Source organism: Lepisma saccharinum, chromosome 15 (assembly GCF_977018435.1).
Source record: "Lepisma saccharinum chromosome 15, izLepSacc3.1, whole genome shotgun sequence".
Classification (NCBI taxonomy): Eukaryota; Metazoa; Arthropoda; class Insecta; order Zygentoma; family Lepismatidae; genus Lepisma; species Lepisma saccharinum.
In genome coordinates this window covers 44,279,890-44,303,521 of record NC_139243.1, presented here as the reverse complement: position 1 = coordinate 44,303,521, position 23,632 = coordinate 44,279,890, and the positions used below count along the sequence as shown (strand labels likewise).

Below are 23,632 nucleotides of genomic sequence, written 5' to 3'. Positions count from 1 at the left end.
GAAATCCAGGTGAGAGTTCAAAAAAATTATTTTGAGGGACATATTACACCCCCATATCATTGTATGACTGTAACAGTTCACCCAAAATCTAACGGTAGTTCGGAACTTTACGATTTCCTAAAATGTTTATACACAACGCTCTTAAATTAACTCCACACTGATCTTTCAATTTCGCTAAACAGGCCTTCAAACTTTTAATTCGTTATCAAAGCTCTAATTTGGGAGCACACAAAAATTCCTTCCTTGATTTTATCATCCTAACAGGAGGAAACTTTTCCTTCAAATAATGAAACCTAGCACCATTTGTGTCCATCGCCTTAACGAAGTTCTTGAAAAACCGTCCCTAACTTGATATGAAGTGGAGGAAGAAGAATCATATCAGAGTTGACTAGTGAGGAATGTACAACATTTTGACTGTCCAGGTATATGTGATTCACGATTTGGCCATTCTTTCTTGTTGCAATGATTATTCTTGTCCCTGCTGTCCCATTCGCACAAGAAACAGCAAAATTTAGTATAGTCGAGCTGCAAACCCTTTAACAACGCAATTACTGTTAAATCGTAGCATATGATCCAACAATACTTATGATACTGATTTTTTTCCTACAGTATTTTTATGTGTTTCCTTTTTTTAGTTGTACAAACTAACAGTATAGAAGGAAACTTGTCCCTATTGTGCAAGAGAACAACATTCAAACTAGTTTTCGAGCATAGGCGTGCGCAGACCCTCTGATTAGGGGGGCAAAAGCTCTGAAAGTTCAGTCGGGAAAGAAAAGCCTAATTTTATCTCACGGTTTTAGTTTTATTGCATTGATGGGTATGTGTGTGTGTGCGTGTATATATATATATAACACATTATTTAATACATTACATACATTATATAATCAATTCATCCGCCCCATAACAAACCAACAGCAAAAATGATGTAAATTGTCTCTGAAATGTGCGCGCTCCTTTTCCTCCAAAACAAACTGTTTTGCTGCTATAAGTCATAGGAGCAACTGTCTGAAGTACTTAGTTCTTCTTATTCTCGCTGGTAATTTACAATGAATGACAGAAAACAAATTGCGAGCGAAGCGACCAAGAAAATATTTAGATCCAAATTTTTGCAAATTGAAAACAGTATTGATTTAATATAGCGCAAAAAATGTCATGGGACGCCAATTTTTCCCATTCAGATTGTTCGGCGCCCAGGGACAACTCCCGCCAGCCCTAGCTACGGCTATGAACTTCACAAGACTGTAAGGAAAGCAAAAATTGCGAGCGAAGCGAGCAAGAAATTTATACGAAATGTATTTTTATTTGTATAAAATTTGAAGTCGAAGGGGCAATTGACCTTCTGTGCCCCCCTGCAGGTGGTCCTGGCCGTCTGGAAGAAATAATGCAAGAAAGACGTGTGAACTAATTCCATCTTGAGTATCCTTTTGTCCTGCTTCTCTTAGATTCTGCGTGTCTTACTTTATTTTACTTCAATGTTTGCCCCCCCCCCCCCTAGAATTGATTTCCGTCCACGGAAATACTTCATTTTCTCCAATAATATCGTTTAATAACAGCGATAAGATTCCTCTACACTAAATTTCTAGGTGAAAGTATTAAAAATTAAAATTATCAGAAATGCCATCTGGTGGGATTTTCCGGAACTACTACTCTATGTAGGATATAGGTTGAGTTGAAGTCGTTCAAAGCATGGGAAATGTTCGAAAGAGTTACGTTACGCCTACTGTTCAGTTTTTTGCTCTAAATCGTTTTGTGGGTGAAACGTTCACATGTGTTTCCACCCCGTGGAATCAACAAAATGAAATTTGTAAATAAATCAGGGAAAACAGTACTGATTGACAGAAGATTTTCATGGGAGATAACATTGAAATGCAGCAAAGAAATTACGAAGAATACACAAGTCTGTTCACTTTATTTTCCGAAAGATGATTCTATTACCATGAAAGTAAAGTTTAAAATTGTTCTTTATGAATGAAACATTTTTTTTCGAAAACCATGCATTATCACAGACCTTGTCTGTGGTATTATCCTATGTATGAAATTTAGAACCAGTGCAAGTCGATTAAGCGCGAAGATGAAAATAGTTTGAGAATTAATTAATGTCTGTAATCATAATGGTAACCAGAAAAAGAAATTCGACATGCTAATGGTGCTGTTTCATTCCTTTTTCAGTGAAGATAGCCTCGATGAAATTGTAAATTCTATTATTATTATCGTGTGTTAATATTAAACCAGCCTGCCTCTTTTGGGGAAGAACTGCAACTGTGTGTTTACATTATTCTCTTGCCCAAGCTTTGCAAATACAAGTGAATTGCTTTATTTTCAAATCCTTTCTGAGAGCCCCAGTTACAATCTGAAATACAGATGAAACAGTACTGCTTTGAAGAACCAGGGTGTATACATTAGTTTCGTCTGCGTTTTCCGTGTTATTTTTGCCTATCATAATCAAATGCTTCGTTCTCAGCACAGCTTCACCTTCGTTATAGTTCCTGGAATTCACATCGCATTCGCAATATTTAAAAATATCGCCTAATTTAAACGTTTCTTCCATACCAGCCATGACAACACACTGCTAATACGTACTACTACCTGTGCCACTACTAAATGTAAACATAGATTTATCCTACATAGAGAGGCCATATTAGAAGCAACACTAGCGCTCAGGTGGTAATTTTAATCCCGAATAATGATGTAGGGGCATGGAATGTCTGTAAGGGGGGGGGGGCAAGGATGGCCACACCGCCCCCTTCGAAAACCAATGTCAACCTGAAAGTATATATTTCAGTCGTATAATTTGATTTCAGTCATAGTAATTTACATGAATTATTATGACAATGGGGGGGCACAGGAATGGCATAATTTGAGATTCAAGTGGTGTTTTTTGAGGGGGCAGCACTATTATCGGGGTAATATGCCCCATTGAAAGATACATTGCTTGTCCCTTCGTGGAAAAATCTACGAACGTCCGTGATTAGGGGGGGGGGGGCAATTGCCCCTCCTTGCCCCCCCCCCGTGCGCATGGCTATGTTTTCGAGGAATCAGTGAACAGTTTCCGCTATATTGTTTCATATTCATGATGAAATAAATTCGTCACATCGCAAATATTATTACAATACACTATCGTTTTCTCTGGAATTAAAATCTTCAAACTCCTTTCCCGTCTGTTAAGAAAGAAACACACTTTGGTGTCTCTGAAGGAGATTCCACCCTTTCAGCCTAGATCCCAAAAGTTCGGCCTGTTTCTTTCCCAATTTAAAATCCTGAACATGGTTGTTTAATTCCCCTTGTCTTAACACATAAGGTTTACATGAAGAGGCTTCGAAAGTATAATGATCTTGCTTCTCATTTTGAAATATGGTAGCTGCCTAATGTTCCCATTCATCTTCTACTGTTAGATGTGTTCGAGGATGTCGTATAGGTACTAGCCTCACAGCAGATGGCAAATTTGGTTCATTTACTGTTTATTTGCATTTACTACTTATTCCATTTACCTTTGTAAAACAGAAATTACAGTCTGCTGAAAAATCTCGTGGTTCAAGCTACAACATTACATTTCCATTGAAGTCGCATCAAATACGAGGTTCGCCCCCACCCCCCTTTCATGTGATTCAGCCCTCCCCCGAAATAAAATTTGCGTGCGCCATTTTGCATTCTTAAAGGTTAAATTGTTTGTGCCCATCTTCTGTTAGAAATCGTTTAAAATGTTGTTTCACATACATTACTTATCACAGAAAAAATACCTAAAATTCCGAAGGAGCATTACTTAGAATTTTTCTATCAACCACAGTTTTTGTACAATTACATTTTTTGAGTGCATAAAATTTTACATTAGAAACACAATATATGTTTCATGTGCCAAAAACTGTGTTCCCCAGTGTTATTATCCTTAACTGCGGGTAAGTCCAGGTACAGTCATAGGCAATAAAATGGGACACCTATATTCTGAAATACCCGCTTCCCTGCAAGGTGTTATGTTGTTGCTTAAATCCACGGCAGACAGAAGTTGCTATTGGAAATTTGCAATTAAAATCCACATATCACTGTCGAGCTAGGTAACACTCTGCAGGAAATAGGTGTTCCAGTTTTACTGCTGGTGACTGTACCTAGCAATACATTTGAAAGCGAACGAGAAGGTCTCTTCGATGGCGTCGTGGTAACGATGTAACCTTATAATCTAGGGAGGTCCTTTGCAGGTACTGAGGTTTGGCTCTGAACCCATCAGGTCCCAGTGATCTCATATGAGATCACCTAACAAAACTGACATTTTAGTAAATATTTTGCAATAATTTTTTATAAATGCTCTTTCATATCTTTTTCAAAGGTCCATGAAATGTGTATAATGTAAATATAATTTACTAGTTTCTACTAAGACAATGATTATTAGTGTTCCAAAATTTCATTCTATTAAGTTTCACAGAAGGGTTACCGAGAATTTTTGTTATTCATTGTTAATGTGGTATACTGACGTATTTCTGCTTTTATTTTATCATCAGTAGTTTGAAGTATATATAAAGCAATTTTGGTCATTCTATATTAAAAACATCCTAGATATTTCCTCGCCAAGAAAACGGTGATCTCATATGAGATCACTGGGACTTCGACATTTCGGAACTGGCAACAATGATGTTTGGTTTATCATACTCCGCAGTTGTTTTCGTCGAACGATTAGCAACACGTACTGCTGCGTTTATGTACACAGCCAGCTGTTGCATTTATTGTTGGTGATTGTTCGAAGAACAATGTCGTGTTTTTCGCACATACAAGCATGTACAATTGACGAAATAAGGGCTATCCTAAGTGATCTTAGTGAAAACGAATCAGTTAGTGATACCGAAGTTGTCGTTCTTCCGCCGGACAAAGTAGATTGTCTTACTGATGAAGATGAAGGTGACGATGATGAGATTTGTGCAGCTAATGTCAGTGAGGTGCCAGGGCCACTAGAAGTGTGTTATACCCATTCTGTTAACAGAGATCATGCTGGTACGTGCAATGAAGAAGAGGAAGTCAATGAAGATGGTTCTAATGCAGTTTTAGGGGATCCAGTTCAATCATTATACCTAGATGGCTCAACTGTTGAAAATGACGCAGTGCAAGTGAAGAAGAGGAAATGCGTTGACACCCTAACCTGTGCAAAGTGGAGGAAGTGCAGCCCCAATTATAATGATTTGCCACGTAAATCTGATATTGCATCACAGAAGGAGGCTGCATTAGTATCTCAGTGTAAGAATTTGTCTCCTGTAGAAATATTTGAACTTTTTTTTTCTCCTGACTTGTTTGATCATATCGTACGTGAGACTGTCAAATATGCAACAACGTTTAAAAATGATACCGGTTTTGAGTGTAGTGTAGAAGAAATGAAGGTCTTCTTTGGCATTTTGTTATTTACAGGCTACCATAAGCTCCCAAACTTGAAACATTATTGGAGTGAGAAAGAAGACTTAGGCATTCCGTTGATTAGGGAAAGCATGACTCGTAATCGTTTTCAGAAATTGAAATCTGTTGTGCACTTCAATGATAACAGCAAACTAAGTGAAGAGACAAATAAAAGAAACGATGACAGACTGACAAATCAAAAAACTGTTGACAAATCTTTTAAAATTCGTCCCCTGCAAGACATACTGAACCGAAATTTCATGCAGTTCGGTGTCTTTCAGGCTAAATTGTCCATAGACGAAATGATTGTAAAATATTTTGGGCACAACATCCTGAAGCAATTTATAAAAGGAAAACCTGTGCGTTTTGGATACAAATTGTGGGCAATATGTGGTTCAAATGGGTACTGCTATAACTTTGAACTTTACCAAGGACGAAGAGACAATTATGATAAAACTCCTCTTGGACCAAGTGTTGTGGAGTCACTCTTGCTTACTATCATTGATGAACCAGAAGGGTATGAAGTCTATTTTGATAATTTCTTTACAACATTTCCACTTCTGATTGAGTTAAAAGAAATAGGATTCCGAGCAAGTGGTACAGTTAGGGAGCAACAGATGCACAAGTGCCCAATTACAAATGTTAAGGATATGAAGAAGATGAAACGTGGGGATTTTGATTATCGTTTCGACAAGAAAAATGACATTTTGGTTGTCAGGTGGAATGACAACAGTCCAGTTACTGTTGCCACAAACTTTGATACAGTGGAACCACTTGGTAATGTAGTTCGATATTCCAGGAAAGAGAAGCAAAGGATTACTGTGCGCCAGCCAAAACTAATCCGGAGTTACAACAAGGGAATGGGAGGGGTGGACCTCCATGACTGGTTGTGTGCAAAACATGCAGTAAGTGTTCGAGGGAAAAAATGGTACTGGCCTCTCGTGATTAGAGCTCTGGATATGGCAGTGGTAAACAGCTGGCTTATATATAGAACTGTTAACAAAAAAGAAATTTCGCTTTTGGAATTTCGCAGGCAAGTGACATTGGCTCTTATAAAGCAACACCGCCCAATCGCTCTGTCATCAAGAGTCACTTCCAGGCTGGTTTCTCTAGCAGAAATACGCTTCGACAAGAAGGACCATTTGCTGACGAGAAGAGATCAACAACGACGATGTCAGAGGCAAGGTTGTTCTGGACGACCTCGTACTTATTGCATGAAGTGTAATGTTACCCTATGCGTGGAATGCAATGTGCCATATCATACCAAGTTGTAGACGTTTCAGTGAAGCTGGAAAATTTCTTTGATATTATTTCTAAAATGAATCTAATGTGTTAATTTACTTTGTCATAGATATACTGTATTGTATAACTTGTATTATTTTAAGACTTCAAATTACATCAAATATTGAGTAGATGAGGTATGAAAAATAACATTATAATATTCTTTTGTTACTATTCCAATTATTAATACCATAAATGTGCTACTAATTTGAATAAAATAAAAACAATAAAATTCTAAAATGCATAAAATAAAATTAATCTAAGTTGTCCTTTTGTAACAGCGCGCATGCGCGCGCGCGCATACTCACACACACGCACGAACGCATGCATACACCTCTACACGTGCGCACACACATACCCACACACTGTATATTATGCATAAAAATAAAATGTCAATATATATATATTGTGTTACATTTTCTTTTTCTCATGTTTAACTTTAACCCCCGAAGTCCCAGTGATCTCATGTGAGATCACCTACTCCCTAGGGAATAACGCATGGCAAACAAAAAATTTCGATTAGGTAGCTCATATTCCATCTTCAGAAGTATATATACGACAATAAATTAAAATCCAAGCAAAAAAAGTTCTCTGGGACTTCATGGTGGTAGGGTCACCCCCCATTAGCCTATCTGAGCATAAAGTGGACTGGAAACGAAATTTTACAGACAAACTTGGGAAGATTGATTTGCTTCTCTTTCTCTCACTTCTGGCTAATTGCCAAGATGAGGACTGGATGGTGACAAGATGAAATGGATGAACGAGGCGCCATAGCCTAATCGGCCGGCAACATTGCAATTACCGGGATGTACAACGTGAAAGTGAGGTTCACTTCTCAAAAGGTCATTTGCCGATCTCCGTGCATGTAATTTTATTATTATTATGTTATATAATATAGAGGTTCCCCTTATTGTATTTATGACTTCATTTCATACAGTACTTTGTTTTTATAATTTGACTACAGCTAGGTTAAAGAGCAAGTTCATACCTCCAACATGCTCATTCTAGTGACCCTTGGGTCCATTTGTGATATAGTCCTAAAAGTAAAATTAATAGAAATAAGAATCTTTGAAATATATTCTCACTCACTCAGTATCTAGTAGACTATATGAGGTGAGGATGCCTTTGTAGAACATGGACCATGAACTGACTGTAGTTACTTTGCAACTAATGCTAACAGACTATGTTTTGAAAATGGACAGCAGAAATTAACTTCTTCATTAAAGTCTGCAAATGAAACTTGTTCCCTTCCAAGTCCTAAACTTGTAGAGATGATTGTTACAAGTTGAACATATTGTAATTAACACCCGAGAATGTACAACTCCATCTTGTTTTGGATTGGGCTGATCGGCATTAAAAATATGTTAATTTGTTTAAAGTTTTTTTTCGTCCGGGAAAGAATGGAACGAATTATGAATTGTGTTCCTTGTCATAACCGAGACCTCAACGTTCATGATAATTCCGACACACTCCTACATTCCCGAATCCCACCCATCAACATTTATGCACCGTCGTGTCAAATTACAGAGTTTATGCAAGCCAAAGCCATCAAGATGCAAGAATTCTCGTGTGTATTAGCGTTGTGGCAGCTGAACAAAAACAGAAATGATGTTGTACATGAATAAGCGCCTGCTATGGCTTCTGAACGTCCCAAAACAGCACGCATGCACGTCCATTAGTTCGTCGTGCAATTACGAGTTTACAACTTGGTCTGAATTATGCATGAAGGTGTTAGAATTGTTAATTGTTATTGTTGAGCTTGTTACCTTAAGTTTTGTTTTTCCTCTTTTGTTGAATAACACGAAGGTAAAAAAGTATTGGCCATGCCCAGCGGCGTACATGCAACCGTTAATTCACTGCGTTGGCATGAACGTTAGTAACATTTGAATATAATTTGTTCATTTTTATTTCGTTGAAGGTTGAAACATATTTTCGAGTTTACTGTTGGAGATATGGGTATCTATGGAATGTCTAATAAGTCCCTAAACACCTAGAGTGCATCACACATATCTTTGCCGTTGCGCACATACCAATTTTCGTTTCGTCTCCCTCTCTCTTAGCATCACGTGTTCTACGCTGCTCGCCAACCTTCGACATTGTTGCCATATTGTCATTCCATTCCTGAACACACTCGCGCAAGCATCACTGAAAACAATTGAAAAGTGCTTCAGCTCGCGGTTCACACCGTTCGGCAGGGACCGTAATGTGGCAATATAGCATGACGAAATGGTTGCTTCTTTTATGCAGTGCATGTTCATTGGCTAGCTAGTAACTAGTGTTGCCAACTGTAATAATGAAGCACTATTTCTGTCACGGAAGGAGAAAGGTAGTTAAAGTGACGGTGAGTTTTGTTGGATTGGAAGACCATATTTTTATTTTATGCTAAGTATTTGACCGGTTTGACGTTGAGTGCGTGTATTGCGTGTGTATGTGAAAGTGTACGTTTGTTAATGAACGTTAAATTCCATAATGCCTCCAGTTCTGTCAAAGTTGAAATCAAAAACCTTGCAAATTCCCGAGCTTGGTTTTCAGTATCTAGAACAGTTGTGGCATTTGAGTATTTTTGTATTAAAGGTGCCTAATGTGTTCGGATGTTATTCTTGGATGTGTTGCTATGAACTTGGAACTGCTTAAAGTTTTGTTTCCCAAGTCTACCTTTTGGTAATAGTGATTCATGTAGTAAAGGGAGGAAGTGGATATTTGATTTCTGTTACTTAGCGGTGCTTTTCTGCCACTTCTAGCTAATCGCAACAATGAGTAATGACGTGAAATTGATAAAGAGACACTCATAAACAGCGCCGCAACCACAGGTGTGCAGATGGCATTGTCTCCTTCCCCCCGCCACCTTGGACGGAAGTTCATTCTAGGGGAAGCAAACATTGAAGTAAAAAAAAAAGCAAGACTAAGAGAATCTAAGAATAGCAGGACAAATGGATACCCATGATGGAATTCGTTTTTACGTGTTCCTTGCATTTTTCTTCCAGACGGTCAAGGGCACTTGCAAGGGGCACAGAGGGTCAATTGCCCTCTATCGATTTCAAAATTTATACAAATAAAAATACATTTCGTAAAATTTTTTTGCTCGCTTCTCTCGGAATGTCTGCTATTCTTATAGTCCAAGTTCAGAGCCAAAGCTATGGGGCGGCGGGAGTCGGCCCTGGGAGCCAAACAATCTATATGAAAAAAAATGTTAAACAGAATACCATGGCGCTCCGTAAATTATTGGGCCCTATTAAAACAATTTCTTTCTATGAAACTTAATATGAAATATTAATGATGACACTGTAATCCAAGAAGTCATTGATCAATCAAAGGATTCCTATTTCTTTGTCAGGTGTCAAAACATGTATTTCAACTATAATATAATACAATTTACACACTATTTTGCAAAATGGTTAACGTAACCAGTAGGCAAACATTGTCTGTAGTGATGCAAGAGTCTTTCCTTTGAAGGAAATAAGAGTCCGTGGTGGACTAAGGACCCATGTTTTAATGTTTTAGCAAGTACAAAAAAGTAGCACAAATTTCTACACAATTCATAAAAGTGTAGATAATATGTAACCATTATTATTTAATTAATTTGATTTTTCTTGCATAACACAACACAATGGTGTTGTTGGATTCTCGTTAGATTCCTTTGTGCGTAAAAATCTTGCATACTGGAAACTAGAGGGAAACATTATCAAGCACGATTTATAAAGGGCTCCCTTAATCAGTTGCAGAGAGGCCCAAAGCTGTTGGTAGTACATATTAATTCGCCTATTAACATTATCGACCTGTAAATATCAAGTAGATACAGTCCCTATTAGCCTATTTATGTTAAACTTTATATTGTTTAGCAATCTTAAATCATTCTTAAATGGAACCATGCTTCGTCAGAGAAGAATGTTAAACGTGGATCAATGACCCCACCATTAACATTCCCCAAAATCCAGTTACAGAAATTTATCCGACTCTGGTTATCGCTTATTACCAGTTCCTGGACAACAGTGACCTTGTACGGTTTCAATTTTAAAAATTTAGTAGCTCGGCATGCTGTTGTTTCGGAAATTCCTGTTTCCTGTGCAAGTCGTCTGAGCGATTTTTGAGAAGTATGTTCTGTAAACTTTCTCCGACTTCGTCCGATTTATCCTCGGTAAGTACACGCCGTTTTACCGTTCGCTTCTTATCGTGAATAGATCCTGTTTCCCTGAAATTGTTCACAAGGTTTCGCACCGTATTTCTGTGTGGAACAGGCACACCTGGAAATTCTGTTGAAAATCATCTACGAACTTCCCCACAAGAATTTGTAATCACATACGAATCGTACATAAAAACTTTTTGTTGTAATGTGTACGTATGTGCCATTATTAAAACTATAGCAAAACGCAAATAACACTTAACACTTAAACACTTTACAAAACAATAGAAAATCACAAGAACACTTGTAACACGTAACCACTTTCAAAATATGACTGAACTGAGATCGCGAAGTTACTGAAATGGAATGACGTTAAGAAAGAAATCCACAAGTTATGCTCAAAGCCATGTGTTTCAGTTGGCACTCTGGCGCCTCAAGCTGTTACGAAACTTAAGTGTCCTTTTAGCGTGTCTTGTTATCAAAGGTACGCGAAATTTCCTAAAAACATGCCAAAAAAGATGTGGATGCAGGAGAACAACATTTCCAACATCCCCCGTGACAATTATCGTGCTTATTTTGAATGTAATTGTAACTATAATTCTGAGAACTTGAAGTCATTTCGAAACTAGCGGCTTCCATAGCTGAGATATCGCACGCGATTTGACGGGAGTTGGCGTCCGGGCGGCCGCCAAGCGTTCCGCCGTCAGGCGCACAAAGGGGAAAGATGGACTCTGTAACATGAGCTAGCTAGTGTCCTATGGATATCATCGCTAGACCACTCAAGCGTGTTTCAGACATGGTTGACCGAGGAACGAAAAACTTCGTTCCGCACTTGCCACGGTTACTGGCAAAGTTTCAAACCATTCAGCATTTACTTATTATTGAGCCTGTTTCGAATAAGTTTTGTACAGTAATTTTATAACTTCAAAAGTTTCAATAGACCTTTTCTCTTCTTCTCTTCCCATTTTGCCGGTCTGAAAATTTGCCGCTCTGGGCAGTGGTACGGTTCGCGCTCCCCTTCCGCCGGCCCTTTTTGGGGGTAATGTGTACCGTCTAATATTGTACTGGCCTAATGCTGGCGTGAGTAGCTTTTAAGAAGCCCTTTTCCAATGCTTCAGCGGGACCTTTTTACACCCTGATTAGCTTATTTATTTATGATGCCCTGGTCCTAGGTTCTACTCACGCCTACGGCGTGATACGGTATTACGTAATATAATCTAGTAGTGCGGACGGGAACTTTTCGGACACTGCAGTTTTCAAACCCTAGTAGGAAGGTTATTTGAAAGAAAATGGTTGTTTCAAATGTGGTTAATTATATTCACAAAGCAATTATTTTGGCTCAAAAATATTCTGAAGACTAAGGAGTACATTTCTTATCTTGTGAATGAACAAGAAACCAAATACAGATTATTTTTCGAGACATTATTCCACCCCCTCCTCTCTGCACACACGCCCAAACATACTTTCGATCACTATATTAAGGTCTCAGAGACAAAATAAAGTACTCATGCGTACGTATAATGATGTAAGCTCCATTTTAATTGAATGCTTGGAACAGTGGTTCTCAAACTGTGGTACGCGTACCTCCAGGGTTACGCGATGAACTCGAAAGAAAAATGTCGAGAATACTTACACGACAACATTTTTTCTGCAAGTATGGAGAGCAGACTTCATTGTTTCAGACTTCATAACTTTAAAACTCAACAGGAAAGTAAGGCTGTTTTTTGTCACTGCTACTCTTCTTTTTGTTTCATATGTTTTGAAATAAAATACTTGTTCGAAATAGACTAATTTGGAGTCGAATCTCCGCTTGAAAGTTTCAAGTGCACAACCGGAGATCAAGAAACTGCGTCAGGATGCAGGCACATCCTTTTTACTGGAAACTCTCAGGATTTACAATAAAAACTCAAAAATTGTGCTTGACATTTTCTTCACAAACTAATTTTTGTTCTTTACTTTTTTTTCAATAACTCCTGAAAAATATGAGAATATTAAAGTTTCTTTATATACTTCTTAGCATGCATGTGTTTCACATTTTTATTCTTGTAACTAATCATAGAGCTTGCAACAGTTGGAACACCCAATAAAATAATAAACGTGGGATTCTAATGTTTACTTGATTACTATCTTTCCACATACAGCCCGAATGCGATTTTGCTCCATTGCAGATGCACGTGCCCAACATATCAAAAACGCCCCATCAATCAGGCAACCAAAACCCAAAAAATAGTTGCAAGATTTTTAATCATGGAAATGACCAGTACAGATAATGACATTACATAAAAATGAGCTCTAAGTAATGACGTATTAACATGGCGGAGCGTGTTTTTAGCGCAACGCTAGCCTTGCAACTTTTAAAGTCTCGTTATTGCTGAACGCAGAGAAATGCGAGAACTTGCAGGGGTTATTTCTCCAGGGTGTAGTTTTTTAAATTGTTGAATGCAATATTTAGTTGAAATGCCCATTCCATACCGCTGAAGAGATGGGTAGGCTTGTGTCTTGAAGATGACGTCCAGCAGATGACCACCTTTTCTAAGCAACCATTCCTGCAGTCGTCGAGGATCATCTTGCATAGTTCGATGTTACTTGTTCACAGGAATCTCGGCGATTTCCTCACGGATACTTTCGATTACATAGACCTGCTACAACTGAAGATTCGCCATCTGCTGGACGTCTTCATCAAGTCTTAAAACCTATCTATCTCTTCAGCGATACGTAATTATTAAATTACATTCTATGCGCTATTCATTTCCATTAGGGGTGTGCGGGAGAGAACATTTTTGGTCGGAACGGCTTTCGGGAAGGAAAGAATTTACAACTTCCCAACCAGGTCGAGAAATTTTTGGGACGCGAAATATTGAAAATTTCCCGGGCCTGTTGAAATCTCGAGTTCTACACGCTACGATTTGAAGTTTCCCGGTTATTCGGGATCCCGAAAAGTCGGGAAATCATTTCGCGAAGTCCGTATTGGGACGAGAAATTTATCTCACCAATCCCGGTACCGACTTTTCGGGATCCCGCACACCCCTAATTCCCATGGTTAAATCTCTTGTAACTATTCACTCTCTTCTTTATACCTCCGTTTCAAAATGGCCCGTGTTTTTGAGGCACCCTATATTCAAGACAAAGTATAAAATAATAACGTAAACATGTAAATATGTAATCCAAGCTGGGAGCACATAGTGGTTCGGATTCCACTTTAAACTGTAGGTCCAGTCCCGATTAGCCTTACTGTGCATAAAGTGGACTTAAAACCACCAACTCAATAACTCAAGTGAATGTAATCCAAGGAAGTTGTCAGCCTCAGCCCAACATGGCAACAGCGCCTTTGCTACGTGTGATTGTGAGTCTCGCATTTTCGTGTCCCTTAGTATGGTAATTATAGAGTACTTCAGAAACTGGGATAGACTTCAGCCTCCTCCACTCGATACGGCAGCGAGGAAGACACCACAGCAAGTAATTGGGTGTTAGTGACAGCGGGGTAGATGGATGGCCCCTGCCGTGTTGAAGAATGTAAAGCAATTCGTCAAATGGGAGAGGGAGCCCCCTCGCCTCCCGCTGGATGAGCGCCAAGTAAAGAATCAACCGATCCATAAATATATGACAGAAAAATCTCCCGCCAATCAGCGGAGCTGCATTTGTCTCGCCATTATGGCTTTTTCTTCCCCAGAATCCAGTCTCCAGGATGGTGGTCCTTATCTGGAAGGCCTGGAGCTTCCAGAAAAAGTGTTTGCTGCAAATGGCTCCCCGCTGTCAAACGGGGAACGAATGATTACTGTGGAGCGAAGGAACACATCAGCAGTGTTGCCACGTGAAGGGATATTTCCCATTTTGCAGGGAAATTCATACAAAATTTTAGGCGAAAAGGGAAAAGAGAAATTCGACAAAAACATCAGTCTCAGTATTGTTACAAATTACATCAGGTTCCACGTTAATATCCGTAATTTTTTTGCTGTTAATACTTATTTACTCCTTTCAGTATAAGGCTGTATATGTTTATATTATGTTGTGTATTGTACGTTGCTTTTCTACATCTTTGGTGAACAGTGATAATGAGGATGAATGATTAAATTATGAACTTGACGATGGAACAAGCAGAATCCTGACCAGGTTCGAACCTGAGACATATGGCTGGTTGCGATTACGCTGGCTATAAACATGTAAAATTTATTAGTTTAATATGTATTTTGTATATACGAATACAGGCCAACGAAAATTCTAACTACTACTACTACTACTACGTACTATTACTACTACTACTTATTATTATTATTATTATTATTATTATTGTATGATTTCTTTAGACAATGGGGAAAATGAGGCTAAACAGGGAAATTGTGCCCTGAGGATTTGGCAACACTGACACAGAAGCGCTGGAGGCGGTTATGAAAGGAAGGCTGCACTCCGTTCATCCATTAACTACAAACTTCGATTTTTAAAGAAGTTGGCTTACTTTCAAGTTGCATAGTGTCCTATTATATTGGTAGCGAAATTTATTAGGAACACTGGCGTAAACAGGGGATAGTTGATGGGGCTATAGCACCTCACGAAATTTTAAGAAAATCAAAATTTCAAATGAAGGATTCTGAAATGACCGGAGTAGTAAATGCGAACTCCCATAAAGTGACCCTCCGAATAACATATTTATCTTTGAACTAAGCTTAAATTGGAATTTAAGAAATAATTTATAGAGTATACCCTTCTCATGCCTACGTAATATCCACCTTTACAATTGCAGTTCCCTCGTACGCTAGTGGTTAGATACCAAGGAATAGGCGGTTAGGATGTAGAAGAACATCAGGAGACGAAGGAATAAAAGGATTGATAGATTTGTTTCTGTCCTTTTGCTTTGCTTTTCTGCCACTTTTGGCTAAAGGCGAAGATGAGAATAAAGAGTGACGAGATGAAAGGGATGAAAGGACAGTTACAAACACCTACGAAGAACACAACACAAGCCTCACAGAACATTATGTAAGTGCATTGTGTTAGTCCGCAAAATGTTGTCCAGGGGGTATTGGCTCGAAGTGAGGTTGACGTTTGGTTACTTACTCAAGAGAACTCCTCTTACACTCCAACGCCGCTGAGCCATTACATTATGACCACATCGACCCGGGAACATTTAGCGCGCCTGGAGCGCGGAGAGTAAAAAGTGACACGCTGGCAGCATGGTATATATTGGGCAGGTCTATAGGATCGCTGTTAGTAGTGTCTCTGGCGTCAAAAGGGAAAAACTGGCAGATCTCTTCCAGTTTGATAGAGATCAAATTGTGATGGCACGGCACCTTGGTACCAGTATCTATGAAGCGGCACGGCACCTTGGTACCAGCATCTCTGAAACGGCATGGCTTGTTGGCTACTCTTGTGCCGCTGTTGTGAGGACGCATCGAAAGTGGTGCAACGATGGGCAAACAACGACACGTCGTCCAGCCGTGCGTCGACAGTAGCTCGTTGATGCGAGAGGCCAGCGGAGGCTGTCGCGAATTGTTCAAAGCGACCGGAGGGCAACAGTGCGAGGAATCGCCCACAGGTACGACAGTGGTGACCAGGAAAATGTTACGCAGCACACGGTTCATCGAGCACTGCTGCGCATTGGACTGCGGACATAATGTGATAGCTCATTTGGCAGGTGATCATAATGTAATGGTCCATCGGTGTACGGTATAAGAATGATGAGATATCAGGAAATAGTAGGAAAAATACACACACAGACGGAAGTTACCAGAGTTTGAGAACCACTGGAATATATAAAAAAAACATGCTGAAGCAAGAAAAATAAAGAATGTGATGAGTAGATGCCACAAAATCATTGCTGCAGAGGAGATAAAAAAATGAGGATTTAGAATAGTAATATTTGAAGAGGAGAGGAAGATGAAAACAAGAACAGTAGTAGTAAAAAGTATAAGAAGCATATATGGTCACAGAGGTAGAGAAGAAATAGCTGGGGGAACTAGAAATGATCTAAAGAGAATAAAAGTTAATGTAACTTGTAATTTTCATCCTTTTCCCGCTTATTCAGGCCAACTAATCTATTTTTTGTTATTTAACGTTGCTTTTCTTCAACTTTTGAGTAATCGCTGCAATGAGGATGAAATTGATAAAGGGACTCTGAGAAAAAATACCCATGCCCAGGCAGGGATTCGAACCTGGAGTCGTAACGCGCTGTGCTAACCACTTCGCCACCGATATCGTCTATTAAGTCTAAATGGGGTGATGGCAATGAATAAACTGGAGAAGGTATGGGCATTGTATAATTATATTTATTATTTTATCTAAAACAAATATAAATAAACGACACCCGTGTCTTACTAGGCTTTAGGTTCCAGAAAAATAGCTCTCATAGTTCGTTCGTTGTTCTAAAGTTTACATACAGAGAGATAGATAGGAAGGATAAAGAATATCACATAATGAGTACATGAAATATCGAAGACATCGAAACTTAAACATAATTTCAATTGTTTTGTTTTCGTTCCCTTCCTTTATTTTCATTTCGTTGAATTTATTCTCTTTTCCATTATTTTATTATCATTCTCCTAAATTTCTTTCCCTTCCTTTCCTAATTTCTTTTCTTTTCTTTTTCTTTCCTTTTCCTTTCTTTTATTTCATTTTCTTAAATTTATTTTAATTTCCTTTTCTTTATTTTCATTCAGTTTCATTTCCCGTCTTCATTTCCTTTCTTTTCCTTTTTAAATATTATAATATAATTTTTCTAAAGGATTTTTACTCTCTATGGCAGCTGGTAGATCAATCCTGTTCTTCCACAGCATACGCATGCTATCTCGTTAACCAATCAAAATATTCTTGTGACGTCACTCACTGTTATACTTCTAACCAAAACGATACTGTAATCCGAGTATTTTCTAATGTCATCGGAGGGTTACAACCAGAAGTTCACTTCCACGTCGGTTCTCTACAAGAGATGATTCCGTTAAATATATTATATTAAGACGAATAAAACAAAAGTTTGAAGTGTTAGATTTGCAACTATTGTCGATCCCCAGTTAAGAGTACAATGTGCGGCTTATGGTGACAGTGTTGCCGTATGATGCACATATTGGAAGTTTGCTTTGGTACACACCGATACAAAAGTTAGTAAGTCACTGCTGCTGTTTGATACAAGAGCGAGAATTCCACGACAAATCAATGGCACTACATTACTTTCAAAGGCAATTCGGAGGAACTTGTAAAATAATCATAAAGATTTGCGCACGCAGAATACTACCAAATTCTCATTCAAAGGGAGCTAAACCGTCCATTGCCTCATTCCACCCAAAACGAAATAGAGCATTCATATACGTACAATACACCCCTTGACAGCACAAGGAAGCCAATTGCCTGGACGTTCCTCGCCTCCTTTCCCCTTCCCAACACGTTTGTAGCGACTAGCAACATCCAGGAGAGTGTTATATTCACGCCCCGAAATTGCGGAAAACATATCAAACGAAGATGATCTGTATTGTAAGAAAAGGGGTAGAAAAATTATGACATGATATAGTACTATACTTAGTACATATTCATTCATTTACGTATATTCAAATGTTAACGACTTTCCTTTCTGGCAAAAAACAGTCATATTTGGAGAATGGTTAATTCAACAGCCTATATGACCCTCATGCTGAACCTAAAGTTGGGATCCCCTGTTGTAAGTAAGATATTTACTGAAAATGATCAACATATTACTACATATGCGGTTCTAATTGGACAGTACAGAAAAGGAGAACAAGCAACTAAAGTTTGAGAATTAGATCTAGACATCTCACCTTCTGGCGCACTGTGTATTATGAACCCTTTTCTTCAAATTTAAATCCCTTATTTCTGTGGGTGAGGTTCATTTATACATAAACAAATTTATAAAAATAAAAATGATGAAAGAGACAAATATATAACATTGAAAAATGCCAACAAGAGTCACAAAATTAGCACATAATTTACATTATAGTGCTTCAACACAGTCTGTGCTCTTTGTATTATCCAAGCTCCACTCACCTGATCGAGACGAGGATCATAGCAAAGATGAGGTACTTCCCCAATAATGGCACAACCAGCGAGGTGGGCGGAATAATCTCCACAACCAGGAGAAAAAACACGTGGAGGCTGATGAGAATCGAGATGGAAAGAGTGACCTGGAAAAGAACAAAGATAGTTATTATTTTCGTCGACCGTGAAGGAGTAATTCAAATGCAAACAAATTTGCAAATGGTCAACCCAGTGCCGGATCTACAAATCTTGCCCCCCCACCGGAAAATATTACCAAAGGACCCCTCTACCTACCTACCCTTACACACACACACACACACCATCACTCCACCCCATATATATATAATATATATATATATATATATATATATATATATATATATATATATATACATATGCATACATACACATATCTAATGTCCATGTTCGATTCCCGGTACAGGCACATAGTAGTTCGGCCGCTTTAAACTGTAGGTCCAGTCCCGAATGTCCGTGTATGTGTGTGTAATTCTTGATCTCATGTTGTCAGTCACATGTAAGGGTCTCGAGCAGTGGTTACCAAAGTGGGCGCCGCGAAATGTTTATCTATTTATTTACTTAAAGTTTCAGATACAGTGCTAAAAGACCATTTTATACTGAAACTGTGCAACAAGAAAACAAAAACAACATCAAATCAAGACAATACAAGATGGCAGAGAAAAAAAAATGTTACACGTACGTACATTCTTAGTGATTGTCGGAAACTGTGTTCTGACAAGAAAATATCAATATTTACAGACAGGTTATTATATAAGTGGGGGAGCCTATATTAAAGAGACCGCTGTAGAAGAGATAGCCTTGTAGTGGGAATGTGAAAGAGGGTTACGTTGCGAGTTGGCCGTGTGGGAACTCGTAGATGAAATGGGTTGACCAAGAATTCGGTTTTATGCAAAAATTTCATGTCTGCTAGTTCCATTATTTTCACTGAAATGACTTTGTTGTTAGTCTACACAGGGTTTTAGTACTTTTTACATGTAAAATATTACTGAATTTGAAATATGTGTTGGTTTTTTAACTTAAGGCAAGCAACCTAACCACACTAACAGAGCGTTGCAAGTGTTAGATAGTCCTACATTCTGACTTGGCCCCCGCGGAAAAATTCTTGAAACACTAAGGGCGCCGTGAAACGAGAAAGTTGAGGAACCACTGGCCTAGAGGGTAATTCAAAATTCCTTAATACCCCTATAAAAAGTAAAGAAGTTATACCGGGTACAGTTGGTGATGATAGAAAGAGCTCAGGCGTAGGGGAACCACTTTGGTATGTTCCAAGTGGACGTCCGCCATATTGAATTCAACTGATTTTTTTTAAATGGGAAGGGCGTGATGTAATATATATATGACACTGTTCTCTCATGTCTGGAAAATGATAAATTTGTTACAACCATGCAGTGATACCTTTTCCTGATTAAAGATAGGTTGAAGAAACCTTCACCACTGCATTTCTCGTGAAATTCTCACCTGATTTGATTCTTGATAGTGTTATCTTAACGCATACCGTACCTCCAGGACAGACAATGCGAAGGATTACTGTTCATTTTTAGAACATAACCTGCGACTTGCGTTGCGAAAGAAGAGGCGACACTTTCTCCTGAATTCTCTCATCATTTTGCTGGACAATGCTCGGGCGAATGTAGCGTAACCTGTGGCTGATTTGTTAGCTCGATGGAGCTGGCAGATACTCTACCAGCCCCTGTGACTTCGATTTGATCCCTAAGATGAAGTTTCCGAACTGTTCCAGATAGTCTTCAGGCAATAGACCACTCCATTCAAACCATCAACAGAACAGGCACTGCTACAGACACACTACTTCCACATCACTGGCAACGGTTGTATACAATGCTGGTGACTACATGGAAGAACTGTAAAAGTTCCTTTTTTGTATCTAAATAGTTGCCACTATTAAATTTCCAACCCACGTATATAGGAAAGTCTCTCGAATTGTACTTCCACTGCAGTGCCAAATACGCCAAATACGATCAGTACATAAATCTAAGAACACATTAAAAACAGTCTACATATATAGGGTGAGGCAGTCAAACGGGAAGATTTAAAAAAAATCACAAAAATAGAGAGAGCAAATATTAGTTAATTTTTGAACATGAATGTACTGTACATGAGTTGAAATTACTAGTGTATATGAAAAATGTTCATTTTTTTAAATATGGTGTCAGTAAAATGGAAACATAGGTGTTGCACACATTGTCGGAGTCTCAGAGTAAATCCGCCCGTGACGCTTCGTAGCATCTCCAACGGAATGTTGTGGATCTCTTGCCGAATTCGCTCCTTCAAATCAACCCTGGTTCTTGGAGGGTTGTCCTTGGATTTGAGGTAACCCCAAAGGAAAGAGTCAGGAGCCGTCATATCGGGTGAACGGGCAGGCCACGGAATATCGTCGAATGTGCTGATGAGACGACCATGAAATGCGAGTCTAAGCACATCCATAGGCACTCTGTCAGTATGGCTAGTTGCACCATCTTGCTGGAAGAGTGCTTCTTCATCTGGGTCATAGTCATCGAGGAAGGCAGGAAAAAGGTTTCCAATATGTCAGCATAACGTCATGGGCGGATTTACTCTGAGACTCCGACAATGTGTACAAAACCAAGAACTCCAAGACCATTCTCCAAGTGTGTTCGCTTCAAGTACGGTCTTTGACCTTTCAGACTCGGCCAATAATGTACTGCCTCTAATTAGTTAAGTGACAACAGATCCACTTTCAATGTTAAATAGCTATATACAGGGTGATCTCCCATTTTGTTTTTGGATACGACCTATATTATAAAGAAGCTTTCAATGAAACATATATCACAAAAAAGTTACACTTCATTAAAATGTACTTGGGACGATCATGCTTCCAATACTGTTCCATCCATTCGGCACTTTTCATGCAGTTTGTGGATCGTTTTTCTAGAGGGGGCCCACCGAGTATGGAAGTGTAACTGTAAGAGGCGCTTTCGTGCACAACAATGCTTTTCGTTTCAGCAAAAAGTAGCCCAGCTGCTGATCGATGTCGTAAGTCTTCCTTTGTGCGCCATGTTGTCTACTCTAGCCCCCCCTAGCGGCAGCATCATGAATTGCGCGACTTTTCCAATGACTACTGGAAAAAAAATGGGGGATCATTTCGTGACCCACCCTGTATGTGGCTGTATGCGTGTAATGATTAAAAACGTTTTTTCGGTATAATTTTCATTACAAACAATTATTATTTATATATTAAAAATACTCTTAAAAAGAAGCCAACTGATATAAAAGCTGAATTTTGTGGTTAATGGAGAACGCTCTTCTGGCATAACACTTCTGCCACTCCCTCTGACAATGCATATATTTCCCCCGGTTCCTGCTGCTTCCACATTTGGGGGGGAGGGAGATTAAGTGAGTTAGAAACGCGAGCCACTTTTCTTGCGCCCGCATCCCAGCAATTGTCCATTTTATTCCCAGCTGAGAGGATTAAACGCGACCCACGTGAAGAGTTAGACCAAACACATTTGTGTCTCGAGAGGGTGAGTCACGCACTCTGTGAATAATGGGTCAACTTTCTGAAAGTTTTCCTCAGTCGCAGAATGCACGCCTCTCACGCTTCGCTCGCCACAAACTACCCTTTCTACAGTCCTTAGGTTCTATTCTTGTGCAGATACACTTTTTTTTATCTATCTTGTGCTACAACAATCGACGCCGATGAAAACAATGGTGAACATCAAGGCCGCCTTCAGGATTTTTCCTCAGCAGTGCTCAAGGTGGGGGAACGTGAGGTTAAGAAAATTCTCATGAAGCAAGGTTGTTAAAGGTCCAAGAACCCATAAATTCTAATGGGTTCCGCTGAAGGACCGGAACCTTTATTCTCACACAATTTAAATTCGGTCCAAGTTACATTGAAAAGGATTTCTCGGCCGTATTTTAATTTTTCCTGAAAAAAGCTTCCTGGACCAAATTGAAATGATTTAAATATGAAATGGGCGAAACGCAAACGCTGCAGTCACGTTAGCACTCTCCATGTAGCCTCTTTCTCTCGCGCGCGTTCCTTCACTTGGTTGTAGCAGCACTGCCCGCCCTATTGTGATATCTGCTGGGAACACAGCAGTCTCACGTTACCTCATCAACGGTTCCTATTGGCTGCGGTTCCATTACGTTATGTACAGTAACTCTTGGACAAGGGAGTTTTTGAACCTGGGCTAAGAGAGAAAGACAGCGTTTCGATTTATTCCCTGCGCTACGTTTTCTACAACCACAGTGTGACATTTCAATGTAAAACATACTCGGGGACATTTTTAGAAGGCAACTTTTGATCGGTCAACCCTGGTCCAGTTGTAAATAAATTCAATCCCGGACTGGGAGAGAAAATCAGCAAACGTAAATGAGTTCCAGACAGTGTATAACCTTTTCATATTTAAAACATTTCAATTCGGGCCAAGAACCTTTTTTCCAGAATGAATTTCAATTCGATCCAGGAACCTTTTTCCGCATCAATTTAAATACGGTCCAGGAACCTTTTTCCCGCATCAATTTAAATACGGTCCAGGAACCTTTTTTCAGGAACAATTAAAATACAGTCCAGGAACCTTTTTTCAATGTAACAATATGCAACTTGGACCGAATTTAAATTGTGCGAGGAAAAAGGTTCCGGTCCTGCAGCGGAACCCAATAGAACCCATTGGAATTTATGAGTTCCTGGACCTTTAACAACCCTGGCCACAAGTTCACCTTCTCAATAAAAATGTCTTCCTTTTTGTCTTTCTCTTCGGATGATCCTTGTGTATGTTGTGTCCTACATAACAAATGCATTTACAGCAAGCATAACAAGTATCAGGAACTCTGTATCCTACACAGAGTCAGCATCATAAGCAGCATATTTCT

General features: G+C 39.1%; 1 protein-coding gene across 6 annotated transcripts in view; it reads right to left on the bottom strand.

Moving 5' to 3' along the window:
- The window catches only part of nAChRalpha4 (nicotinic acetylcholine receptor alpha4), a 747,771-nt gene that overhangs the window by 76,056 nt on the left and 648,083 nt on the right, over positions 1–23,632 (bottom strand). For all 6 annotated transcript variants that reach the window (XM_083136915.1, XM_083136916.1, XM_083136918.1 and 3 more), the window contains one exon: positions 18,755–18,891. In XM_083136915.1, the coding sequence (XP_082993041.1) occupies positions 18,755–18,891 (137 nt within the window). The remainder of the gene's footprint in view (positions 1–18,754; positions 18,892–23,632) is intronic.